Source organism: Rhinolophus ferrumequinum, chromosome 20 (assembly GCF_004115265.2).
Source record: "Rhinolophus ferrumequinum isolate MPI-CBG mRhiFer1 chromosome 20, mRhiFer1_v1.p, whole genome shotgun sequence".
Taxonomy (NCBI): Eukaryota; Metazoa; Chordata; class Mammalia; order Chiroptera; family Rhinolophidae; genus Rhinolophus; species Rhinolophus ferrumequinum.
In genome coordinates, this window is record NC_046303.1 from 22,478,893 (window position 1) to 22,492,617 (window position 13,725).

A 13,725-nucleotide genomic window follows, 5' to 3' on the forward strand; every position below is an offset into this window, starting at 1 on the left:
GCTTTAGGCCTCCCCGAAGCTCCCAGCCCTGTGTCTCCTGGGCAATCTCTTGGCAATTCTCATAAATGCCATTGGAGGGTGCAATGCTGAAATGGGTTAGAGGTTTAGCCCCAGGCAATTTTCTCACTCTCTGAAGAACTTGTAATTGAAGTGGAATAATAACACTTGAGAATTTTATAAGGTTTTAGAACTTGGAAAAAACAAAAATTGTAACATTTCAAAATACATGACTTCTCATTTTAGTTAATGAGCTGAACCTAATCTGTGATTGAAAATGGGGCTCACAGAAACTGAATCTGAGGGCATTATTGCACTATTTGTAGTCTAGTAAATGCACATTTCCCCCCCATATAATTTCTTTAACCTAAATGGGGCAAAGGTTCAAAGTGTACATATTTACTACCAAAAGGTTTCAGAAATGCTTTTTTTTAAAAAAAATTGGACACGGCGTTTTCTCCATTTCAAAAATTGATCCCACTATAAGATTTTCAGTTGGAACAATTATAGTTATATAATTTGAATGACATCACTATGATTTTAAGTAGAGGTCACTTAAACTGTTGTGACATTACACTAGCGGGTTGGCCTAACAGCCTTTCGGAAAACTAGAAGAGGCACTCCTGCACGGCACTCAAGCCTGACACCATTCTGTGTTCATATACGCACTTGACAGACAAGTAGGGCACGGAGTGGGTTTCACACTCCACTCCCTGGGGCAGGCACATAATCCTGCTGACTATGATGGGGGTGATGATAACCTCCAAATTTTGTATTGTAAAATAAGTTTGCTTAAATGATTGCATTCTTACAGTTAGCAAATTATCCAATTAGTTTTGCATCAAGCCCCTTCAGCTCTCTAAGAAATATTTAGGCTGAGCGTTATAAAATTATAAGCTCCATAAAGGTCCAGATAGGGTTTCACCTGTTCACTTTTATGTCCCCATCTAGTAGACAGTAATATAGTAAATACATGATAAGTATTTATTGAATGGATGAATAAATGAGAAATGTTTATTGAATGAATAAATAAGTGATTACTAGAAGAAGAAGGCATGAGTTTAAGTTTCAACATTCCTTAGCAGTTTGGTTAAAGCTCTGAGCCTTGCATTTTCACCATTAATGAAGGAATAATTCTAATCATATTATAGGATTGCTGTGAAGATTTAAATGAGAATATTGTGAGAAAGCATTTTCTCAACATGAAAGACATTGAAATATGTTATTATAATGATTATTATTTAAAATGTCAGTTATAATTTTGAATCTATTTACTACTTAGCATAATTTCTACACTATCTTAATTCATTACCTAATTTACATAATCCAAAATAAAACAATTTTTGTTGCTACTTCAAAACAGAATTAATGTCAAGAAATGCTTTTTTAAAAAAGTTTTATAGAAATAGCTTAATATTTGAAGCGATCCTGAAGTAGCTATTAGCCCATTTTATAAAAAAATGAAGATAAGTGAGAATTTCAGATCTAGCATAACCAGTCTTTTAATCATGAAAGCATCTGTTCAGCACAGAAGGGCCAGATAATTCAAATATGCAGGTCAATCCTGAGTCTTTCCCTGACCTTATCATGTCTCAAAAATAAGCATGGAATTGCCATGAACTTGGTGTAACATTAATATTTGGCTTTAAAGAATCCACCTATAAGCACATGAATCATTTCTCCTAAATACAGTAGATGTAACTGATTAACAATGAAAATATGTGAAAGCTTTACTCTCAATTTATTGATCTGATAGAACCTCCACCAACAACACCAATTTACATGTATGCAAAACCCTATCTCAGGCGTATCTGAGAAATGAATAAAAAAATGAATAGGAAAAAAACAACACATCCATTTCACGACATTATATAAAGAAGTCTCCAAACTCTAAAGTTTGAAAGCCCACTCATTGATCTGAGCGTCTTTTCCCTTGGTACACCTAGAACCATTTGTCCTGTACTGCGGTTGTGTCTGGGTTTATTTACCCTTCAATACTATAAGCTTATTAAGAGTAGGAACTGAGAGTTGTTTATTTTTCCAGCCTTCTCACATTTTCTTCTAATACCGAGGTCAGTTCATTTCTGGGTATGATTCAGTATTCATGAATGAAGATTGCTGTTCATCCAATTGAAAACTTACATAATAACTTTTTTTTGGGTGTCAGCTTTATTAATATAATTCATATATGACATGATTCAGCCATTATAAGTATGCAATTCATGTTTTTTAGCATATTCGCAGAATTGGGCAACCATCACCACAGTCAATTTTAGAACATTTTCATCACCCTGAAAAAAACCCATACCCCTTATTGTTTAGCTATAACTCCCCAGTCCCTTTATACCCCCAGGACTGGGAAAACATTAATCTATTTAAAAATAGTTACCTCTCAGTGTTGCTGTCTTGATAGATGTACCTGTACGGGACATGTCATATAAATGGAATCATATAACATGTCGAAAACTTACTTTACAGATAAAACCAAAACCACCGATTTAAACATGTAAATCATCTTTTGTCACTTTTGTTGTTTCTGTTTGGCGTGTCACATCATTTAAAACCATTTTTTTCCCTATCTATTGTTCTTTCAAAAACATTTTAAAGAGGAATAAGATCCAGTCTTGTTTTTAGAAATATCTACATAGTTTATTTATAAGCATTGATCTGATTTAAATTTAAAAAATAAAAACATGTCCTGTGTTATGACTATTTTAACTTACGGCCATATAAAAATGTAAATACTTAGAGTCTTCAGATTTAGCATTCCCTTTAATTCCTTCACTGTTGCATCTATGTTTGTTAACTCATTGTGGTGTAGCAGGAGTATATGCAATGATGGCAGGCGGTGCAGGCCTAAAAACAAATTTTTACAAGGTTTTAAACCTTTTTAATGCCAATTAAACACACTAACTAAACAAAAGCAAAGAATACATTACAGCTGGTGAAAGGAAGAATTATTATCAACAATATTGTGATTTATCATTAAGAATAGAACAAAGCATAAGAATTTAATTAATTGAGTGTGATGTGGGAATGTAGAGTCGATTTCTTTCCAGTGTTTTTGTTTTACATTTTTCTGTAGCAATGATTTTTCTGTTTGATTGTAGAAGGGGTATTTTCTTTATTCTTTTTGCTTTGTTTTGTTTTGTTTTGCCTGTTACTTAGATTTATAATGCCGATCAAGGGAATAATTACTCATTCAATTCAATCCCCTCCTAAGTAAATATTTTCTTTGTACAATATGAAGCCAAATATTCGTATTGTTTTTGTTGATTCTAAATTGCACATTTCCCCACATTTTTAACATTAAGTGAAAGTGGGTTGTGTCTTTGCGATAGCCACATCATAGTTTAATTGGTAAGATTTTCTTTCTTCGTGGTACATGAAATGATGGTGGATCTTAAAATTTATGATATTTTGATTCTATGATATATAATATTAAGTAAAAATATTCTGTGCTGTACCTCTTCGCATTTCCTCATCATAGTACATCACGTATTTTTATACCTGCTTTAAAAGCGTCATTTTAGAGAGTGTTGCACATATAAAACTAATTCAGAGTGAAAACAAGAATTTGGCTGGTAAAAATTATGACCAGTAAAAAGTTAAGACTATTTATAAAGTTGCTATATTGATGAATGCTCCCAAATATTGTGAAAATTTGCTTCCACAATATCCAGTTGTGTCCAACTGTGCCGTAGAATGGCAACATTTCTATGTTAAAAAAAGATTCTTTTACTTTTTGAATAAGACACAAGACTGCATTAAAACCATAATCAAAAGCATATTTCTTAAAATGAAATGTATATAAGAACATTAAAAAAAAAATCAGTTGCATCACATAGTTTCAATAGAAATGTTAAAACAGATTTTTGCATGCCGTTAGCAATTGCATACGAGCAGTTGAAAGTTATTATTTAATTGAAAATTCATTCAATCAATAGAGAAAATGTAAGACATACCTTCTATTTCAAATATTGCATTGTTGTGTAGATACAGTTCTTTCAGACAATAGTTTCTGGTTAGAAATGTTATTCCATGGAGCTGAAAAATGAGTGATAGAGAACAATTTAGTTTCTACAATAACTATATACCTATATATAATTATAATAGACCATAGAAGTTTGGCATTTGCTGTTATTAATAATTATTTGTGAGCTTTTGGTCTGGAATATGAGTTTTTAAGACAGTGTGATGAAAAGGATGTTTTTAGCTACCTTAATATAAACCTCTCGACCAAACTCCCTTGCATGGTTTTCAAAGCCTCTGTAAAAGGGCCTAGACCTTTTGCTCTAACATTTCATTCAATTCTGCTCCATATAGGCTCCCTGGGTCTGGCTTCCACGTATCACTCATTCACCACCGCGTATTTTCAAGTGCCTATATTATGTGCCAAGGGCTCTCTCCTCAGATAATGCTAAGGCCATTTCTGCGTCTGTAAAGGAGCCATGATTTCTCTTTGCCTGCATGCCTTTTCTTCTGGTACATTTCTGAGGATGCCTAAGGTCAGTCCTAGGCAGCAAAATGTACACAACCATGCCTGAGGGGGCCGCCACGGGAGGTTTCCATTGCTCTAGAGAGGTGTTGAAACCATGCTTTGATCTCTTTGCATCTCACTACTGTCTTTTCACTCTTTTAACCCACTTTTTACTTTTCGAAACTTCCATTGCTGCAGTACTTTGAATCAGATCTCCTGAAACACGGTCTAATTCTGAACTCTCTTTCGTTATCCCCCACCCAGTCTATGAACCACCCCCTTTTCTCCAGCTCACTGTCCTTCTGGTAAACAGATTTCCTCAGTTTAGCTGAAGACACTGTAATCTGAATAGACACAGGAGGCCACTGCGCCAGGTCAGGCCGAGTGCGAACAGTTCAACCAGCCACTATTGACAAGCGAGGGCAGGCACAGCATCACCCTGCTACTTCACATCTCTTCTTTTAAACAAGGCCTTTCCTGACAACCCCTGTGCCTATAACTCTCCATTTGCTCGACCACTCCAATGCTTCATTTGACTTGTACAATGAATCACCTGAACACTACTGTTGTGTGTCTTCCTTAAGGAACAGAACCATATTTCTTCGGTACTGTATCCTTCCCACGTTCTCCTTCTCCTAATGATACCGTAAAGCTACATCTTACTTTGGAGATTCCATTATAAATTCAGTGTATGTGAATTGTGAAGAGTCAAAAATACTCTTTTTCTTGAGGTTTTTTTTGTTGTTGTTGTTGTTGTTGTTTCAAATGCATTTTTTAAAAACAGTATTCATTAACAAATACATTATTGTGGTAAAACATTCGAACACCACAGATAAAATGAAGTTTCTGTGTGGCCAAGTCCTCCCCAAGGAAATGGCCCTCTGCATTCCCTTCTATGGAGATGATCACTGTTGTCAGATTAATGTATCTTAATTTTAAAACCAGACCTCAGGACAATGTGGGTGAGAGTTGCTACTGTCTCGCACTCAAAAATTCCTCCAATGGATCACTAAGTACTGCATACATGGTATGGGGTATTCAACTCTAAACTGTTAGAGTTGCAAGGAAAACTCCATTATTATTATTATTATTATTATTAATACTGACTTATTAATAAACTCGATAAAATGTAACGGATTTATTTGAGTTATGGGGATAAGACATGGTAGAGTCATAGAGGTAGGGCAGGTATGTTTTAAAGCAGCAGGTAAATTAAATAAAAGAATGAGACTTACATAGAGACACACATATAAGAGATTACTATATAATATAGGATCTAGCAGGGAGAAGATTCTCATGAAACAGTAATTGATCAAGTGCTTAATACTTTATACAGAGAGAAATATATGCTCATGATTGCAATTAGTTTTAAGTGTTCATTAAAGCTTATCATGGAAACTATTATTATCAATTAAATAGAATTATTTTGACCTTTGCTGGATTGATTCAGATAGAAAGATGCCAACCTATCTGATTTAGTGAGGACTTATTGCAAATTTTACTCACACCCTCTCATATCTCAGAAAAGCTATTTTAGAATTATATCCAAAGTTTGAAAACTGGTTTCTTCAATAAAGTTTCTTTACTTTTTCCTTTATATTTACAACATTTACAAATTCTGAAGATACAAAAGGCACGTGCGCTGCTCATCTCATCTTTTCACAGATTCATGAGCACCAGGTTATGTCAGTCCTCAGGTAGGAGGACCACCAACAATTTCACCACAGCTTTTGTGAAGTCACGAGGAGCCATGTTGCCCCCAGTTGGGAGAAACCATTCAAGGTAGCGAGGAGTGGTTCCCAGTTGACTTTCTAACCCTTTTCACTTTTCCTACCAGCCTCCTGACAGCAACTTATTACCTTCCATCCTTCTCCTCACCACTCCCTCGTCTAATGATAGCCATACCTGACGTCAGCAGAGCAAAGAACATTAAATGGAAACCACGACTTTTTTTTCTCTCCTTTTCTAGTGGTCTGACTGATCACACATTCACAGAACATCATTAATTAGCTGAGGTTTTTAATTTCTCTGGACTTACTTATTAACACAAGAAGACTACTAATGAACTCAACAATTTCATCTTGATTATAGAGTCATAATTTTCCCTAGAGCATTAATAGCCTTGGACTATGATTATTAGAATATTAAGACTGCACTGTTTGTTGGTGGGAGAGGGAATAAAGGGGAAAGAGATACAGCCAGATCATGGGGGTCTTGGAGTGCTATTACAAGATTTTATGCAGAAGGGTGCTATTGCCCAATTTTATTTTACAAAGCAAATGTCAGGGAAGAACACAGTTTAGAAGGGATAGTAAGTATAATATCAGGAAATGAATAGGAAGGGGGCTAGGCTAATTCAGAAAACTATATGCTGGCCCAGAGTAAAGTAATGGCAGTGGGAGAAAAAAGTGGAGGGAATTACAGTTCCAAGGTGAAATTCGTGGGACATAATAGACATTGCAATGTAGCAAGTTGTTGAAGTTAAGAACTAGGAACAGGAATTAGAAGACATACTGATGTTCCAGCTATTGTTAGAATAAAAAGTTGTTATAATTATCTATTTAAAAATCTACACTATTGATTCTAAGGATTGCCACAGGATTTACATTTAATGAGACATTTCACAAATCATCTGTCTTCGCTCAAGGCGTCATATATACAAGTGATTCTATTGTTGATATGCATATCAACAGTATTTGTGGAAACCAGTTCTGGATATGGTTTTGACCATGGCTCACTTTGATCCTGAGATATTTCTATATTTGATTCTTCAGCTACCTAATATCTACCCAATATCTTTCCAATATATTATTTTTCTCCTTAACTCAGTTAAAGCATGCTTCCATTAAGGGAAATTCCATTATCTTAACGAGCACCTATGCAAAGAAAAGTTCAACCTGGTGGAAAATATTAGGATTTTTATTTACTTATTCTTCCATGTTAACAAGTATTTGTTGAGCAACTACTATGGGCCAGACACCGTGCTAAGTGCTGGGGGTACAGCTGTGAACACAATAGACAAAAATCTCTGCCTTTTTTCTAACAGGGAAAGAGAAAACAAATAATATGTACAATAAGTAAATTATATATTACGGCATCAGTGTATAAGTGATAAGGGAAAGAAAGCAGGTCGATTGGGAGAGCCAGTAGGGAGGCGGTGTTATATTTGAAATGGGTTGGTCGCAGTAGGCCTCACAGAGGAGGTCATGTTTGAACAAACTCTTGATGAAGGGGAGGGAGTAGGCCACTGGGATATCTGTAGGAGGAGCATTTGGGGACAAGCCAGTGCACAGGTCAGGGACAGTACAGTGCCTGGCGTGGCTGGATCAGAGTGAACCAGAGAGAGAAGGTGGGCAATGAGGTCAGACAGGAAATCAGAGGCCTACTCGTGTAGGGCCTCGTAGGTTATTATAAGAGCTTGGCTGAAAGTAACAGGTAACCATCGGAGGTTTTGAGCAGAGGAGTGACATGTTTGGTCTTACGTTTCTGTAGATCACTGTCTACTGAATTGAGTGATTCTCGGTGGGGGGGGGGGGTGCAATTTTGCCCCCCAGGGAGCATTTGACAATGTCTACAAATATTTTAAGTTGTTATTTCTGGGGCAAATTTCCTGGTATGTAGTGGGTAGAAGCCAATGATGCTGCTAAATATCCAAAAATGCACAGAACAGCCTCCACATCCAAGAACCATCCAGTTCAAAAAGTCAGTAGCACCAAGGTCAAAAACGTAGGGACAAAGACCTATAGACCAGTGATTAAACAACATGAGGAAATTCTGAAAAATTCTGTCGTGATGTGTTAGTTAAAAGGACACATTATTGTAGGTTTGAATATTGCAATCACAGTATTTCCTAAATTTGCACAAAACTCTAAGTATTACTTGGGGAGAATTTTTATAAAATATGCTGTATTATATAAAAGGAAAAAAAAAGAAAAAAATCAATATATTTCCATGATTCCTAAATTCACTTTTTATGGTGTTCCTGTTCAATAGATGAGAACAATGCATTCATGTGTATCTTAGTTTACAATATGTACAAAACTAAAAAATAAAATCTAGACTTTAAAACTATAGTGAGAATAACTGTTTTTTCCCAATGTAAACAGTCTTTCATTCTCACGTTTTCCCCTCTTTTTTCCAAGTTACTGAAATTTTTGTATATGCTCTCTCCTAAAAATAGGTTACGTTGCTTGGACAAATAATTTTAAAGCATAACCCAAATAGAGATACAGGGTACATGTTTTATAAATTTCACAACCATGCATTGAAGTCTTATTTAGGATATTTATGTTGATTTACATTTTTGAGGAGGGTTTACATATTTGGCAAAATATGATTCAATAAAGTTGACATGAGGGATATAATTAATGTTGCCCTGAGGTAACAGAAACACACAAGAGCCCAAATTATATGGAATGTACCCTAATTCGTTTTATTCTCTAATAGCTCTTACGCTCTACCATGGGATTTGTGCTGCTCTAAATTGTGTTTTGGAACAAGGTAGGTATGTGTAAACGAATAAATAAAATACGTATGCCCAAACCTGATGGAAGGAACCAACTAAAATTCCATGATGCAAAGCTTGTTGTGAACCAAAAAAAAAATGTGTTGCTATTCAAAAAATCTTTAAATATATTTAAAACAGCAGGTTAAAAATAAGTACCTCAATTTTCCAATTGTGGTTTTTTGGTCTTGTACACCAATATTCTTTCCTAAAATATATCTATTTGTGCTATTCACCAAATTTGTAATAGGTGCTGAATGTCTGGGAGATAAGAAACAAAGCGTCTTAATGGCTCAGAAGAAGGATCTCAGGATCTTTCTTAAAGCAATTTTCTCATCTCAACCTGACCATTCTCTAGTCAGCTAGTGTGGAATGAGGCATTGCTTGGTGAGGCATTATACAGGTTTTTCATCAGATGCTTATTCTAACCTGAGATATATGCAACATACCAAAGTACTGTTAGTTCTTCCAGAAATAGAATGCTATCGTTGTGGTACCAGTATTACAGACTTATTATTAAATATCTATGAAAAAAAATTGAGGTAATCAGCCAAAACACAATTTAATTGTAGTATAAAAGGCAAATCACTTAAATCACTTGCTGAGCAGAGTCAATTTTTCTCGTGAAAAGTGGGAAAGGATGAAGTGTGGCCTGAAAAGACCCTCGTTCAAGCTCGTGAGAAAATGAGACCAGGAAGGGAGTCTTTAGGAAGGCCTTAGTTAACATGCACCTAAGAGTAGCTGCCTCCCACTAATTATATCAGGTGAGATTAGAAAAAAAGAAATGGTGACCCATAAAGGGAGGAGATGCAGAAGTAGTGAATATCTCTGCAGTATGAGGAGAAAGCCAGCCCTCGGAGAGCATACCGAAGGAAACAGAGTTGCCTGAGGAAACTTAGGAAAGCTGGGGTATTGGAGGTCCTTAGAAACAACTGTACCTGTTTAATCTGCTAGTCTAGGGTCAGACCAGAAGTTCCAGTTTTATCATCCACCAGATATTGATGGGGAGTCGTGCACAGGGTGCAAGGCTCCAAACACACCAGGCTACTTTCATTGCCTCCCAAGACTACTGCTTTCTCTTATTCCATCCCCGGCAGTTTGCAGATGCAATGTCCTGACTAGAAGCACTGCTATTCTCTCTGCCCTTCCTCATTTTATCACTAAAGCAGGTACCGTCACATTTAATGTTATTTTCTATCAGTAGCCTAATGCAAGTACAGAATAAGCCATGTCAGATAGGATGCTATTGGCTCCAAGTAACGTCTAAACTCAACTCAAACTGGCACATAAATTAGAACATTTATTAGCTCACACACCAAGAAGTCCAGAGGTAGTAAGAGCCTCAGTCTTAGTATCTTAATGATTCTCTGGGCTCTGTTTTTCTCTAAATGTTGGATCTATCCTCAAGTTGGTGGGATGATTCATGGCAGAGGAAACAAGGGACCTCTCTCTCTTCTAGGGTCCTCCTTTAGGGATAAGTGAACCTGACACAGAAGCCTCCTATGTCTCCACTACCACTGTTGGTTAGGTGCCCATTCACTGACCAGCCACTCATAAGGAGGATGGAATTATCCTAACTGGCTTAGTGCAGGGGATGGGATCACCTACCTAAGCAAAAAAGAGGAGAAGCATGGACCAAAACTCAAATTCTGCTGCACAGGTAAAAGAAAAGAACGGATACTGAGTAGACAACCAATAATGCCCAGTACATACACCTCAACAAAACTGTTGATTAAATAAAGGAATAAACAAAAAAGATGTGCTCATTTTATTTTACTACTTTGTGCCTTAGCTGTTCCTAAATAGAGGGTAATCTTAGATATTTACTCACATAAGAACAATGCTGGTCACAAATTCAGATCATTGTTAACAAAACATTACAATTCTAAATATTTATATTCTTTTGTCAGTGTGATGTTTTGTACCACAGTTTTCCGCACCATTTCTATACTGGCCAGTATAACAACTTCTTAGTTGTCCATCTAATGTAATTGAGATTTCAAAGAAAACTATCAAAATTTTACATGTGAATTTTGATGAAGTACTATCATGGCTAATATGCCCACCAGAATTTTGGATCATGGGTAAGAATTTAATTTTTCATGAAGCATGAGTAGTCAGGCAACTTAGTAACCAGTCTATTATTGATCAATAGGAAAACTCACATCAGTTTATTCCCGTACCCATGACCACTTAAAACTTATGTTGGGTATGACATCCTTCCAGTGTTATGTGGACTAAGTAAGTTAAAGAACAAAGTGATGGTGATTTTGAAATGATACATATACTTAATTTCTTCAACATAAAGAACCAAGTACAGGAAGAGAATTCTGCCTTTGTTGTATCCCTTCCCCAACCAACCCTTCAAAAACAAAGTAAAAAAAAGGGACAGCTACGCAATCCCTTCCTACGTACATAATGTATCTGTCAGTCAACCATGTGAACATTCAATGACTGAAGGTGGGACAGTGTCCACTACCAGATTGCAAAAAAAAAAAAAAAAAAAAAAATTTACGAAATCCCTAATTATACCTCTCCCTGTAGACATATTGCCAACATTTGTACACATTCTTTCCTTCAAAACTGAACACCACTGAACACCACAAGAAGTACAAATGAAAAACAAAGATTAGTTACTTTTGCCATGTCTTATGATTTCCATCTTTTTCTAATCAGAGGTTGCACACTGTGACCCAGGATAATTTTTGGCAGAGTGTTCAAAAGAGTTTTGAATTGTGTGCCCGTAAGTGGTGCATGCACTTTCCATTTCAGTCGTTAGCTGGCTAGGCCTTGGAGGTATTTGTGTTTGTTCTCCTAGAAATGATTTCAAGCTTATGAGACTTATGTTTACACTTAATACTAGAAGCACTTTCATTTTACATTTTCCACTTAGTTAGTTTAAAAAAAAAAGACTGAAAATTCAACATAATATTGAAATACTTTCATAAACATGGTTGCTTAAAGATTCAGTGCTGTGAATCTGAACTGCTGCTTGACAAGCTTACTATTACTGAAACTCAAAAGTTTTTTTTTTTTTTTTTTTTTTTTAATAAGCTAGTGTTTGGAAGTCTAAATTCAAAATGCTAGGATTGGATAATCAATTTATAATGAAGAAAACACAAGCTGTTGGAAAGTCACATTTTTGAAGGTTGAGAATAACTGACTAGCTAATTAACTGTAATGATTGTTTGCATCTGAATTCTAGTTCAGTCCTGTTCTTTGACTTAGAGTTTGGAGTCCCACTCAGGCCCCCACTATGGAGGAGGCAGTGGGAGGACTCTGCCTCCTAAATGCTACCTAGACTCTAAGAGAAGCTTCAAGGGCCACACTCAGTGACCTTGAAGGGTGTTCCCGACACTTGAGGACATGGTGGCTTAGTGTCTGGCACTTCTTGAGGAAGCTAGATCAGTTTGGGTAACAACTGGGAGACAACCAATCCCTCTGGCTCCTTATAGCAGACCAAACGTATGTGAATCCTGGGAACTGCATGCCGGCCCATTGTAGGAATGTTCATCTGGGGTGCTTTATGAGGTATCCCCCCGAGAGCATTGTTTGCCAGGGCCAGAAGACTCTCAGCGGTAAGTACCACTGAGATAAAAGGTGGGGGGAGGTCAGAAGTGGCCAAAGAAGAGGTATTAGAGTTGGAGTGACCTAGGAGGGGAGCTTCTGAACAACCCACTAAGAGAAAAGAGTCAGCTTTGAACATCTGTTAGTACCAGAGGGTGCAAATCAAAAACCTGTTTCTCTTCGCCTTTCTTATACTTCCACATCTTCCCATTCCATACAACCCTGGAAAAGGCTGGGTGGAGATGAGAGGAAAGGAAAACCCACCACACCTCCCTAGTTAATAAAGAAACCAGATGACCATCTGCAGATGGCCCTCGCTGGATGTGAGAGGGGAGGTAGGGGGAGGTCCCATTTATGAATGAAGATTGAAAGTTGATTAATGTATTCTCCTAGACATTCTCATTTCTGAACTATGGCTATAACTCAAATGGGCGGTAAAATTTTGAATTACATAAGATTGATGGGAAAAGTCATGAGACTGCCCAAGTTTTCTTCCAGGAGCTTGAGAAGGAATAGCCTCCCCTGAGCAGGTTTGACAGGACATGGGGGACAAAAGTAAAGGTGTAGTGTGGTAACATCTCACAAATTGTGCTATTAAATATATATATATATATATATATATATATATATATATATATATATATATATACATACATACATACAGAGGGTGCCAAAAAATGTATACACATTTTAAGAAAGGAAAACTGTATTTTTGTAATACTCAACATATACTGATAACAAAAGATGAATACTAGTCACGTTTGACTTCTGCAGTTACAAGAGGTGCTCAAAGTGGTTACCATCAGCGTTCAGACACTTCTGATTACAGAGAACAACTGTTTGAGAAACGTTGACCAAAGTGTCCATTTGTATACATTTTTTTGGCACCCCCGGTATACATATAGTTTCTTACCAAAATTTAAATTAGGTGTACAAAATATTAATACTTTAAAGATTAGCTCTATTAAAAACATATTGAAATAGTCATTTAATTATAGAGCCATTTGAAGATAACATATAAATCCTACCTTGTTATGATGTAGCCATAAGTATTTTAATTTTTTAAACCTAGAAAGATCAATGACATCTGTCAGTTCCCTGTAATGGACAGAGAAAGTGAACATTAGCAATGATTAATTTATTCATGGGTAAGGCAGGATATGTAGTCTGACTCTGG

The 13,725-nt window shown here is 36.3% G+C and overlaps 1 protein-coding gene across 1 annotated transcript in view; it reads right to left on the minus strand.

Annotated features, from left to right (window-relative positions):
- The window catches only part of LRRC72 (leucine rich repeat containing 72), a 54,102-nt gene that overhangs the window by 15,234 nt on the left and 25,143 nt on the right, over positions 1 to 13,725 (minus strand). The window contains exons 4-6 of the mRNA XM_033088248.1: positions 13,577 to 13,646; positions 3,963 to 4,044; positions 2,743 to 2,853 (exon numbers count right to left, since the gene is read on the minus strand). Coding sequence (XP_032944139.1) covers positions 2,743 to 2,853; positions 3,963 to 4,044; positions 13,577 to 13,646 — 263 coding nt within the window. The remainder of the gene's footprint in view (positions 1 to 2,742; positions 2,854 to 3,962; positions 4,045 to 13,576; positions 13,647 to 13,725) is intronic.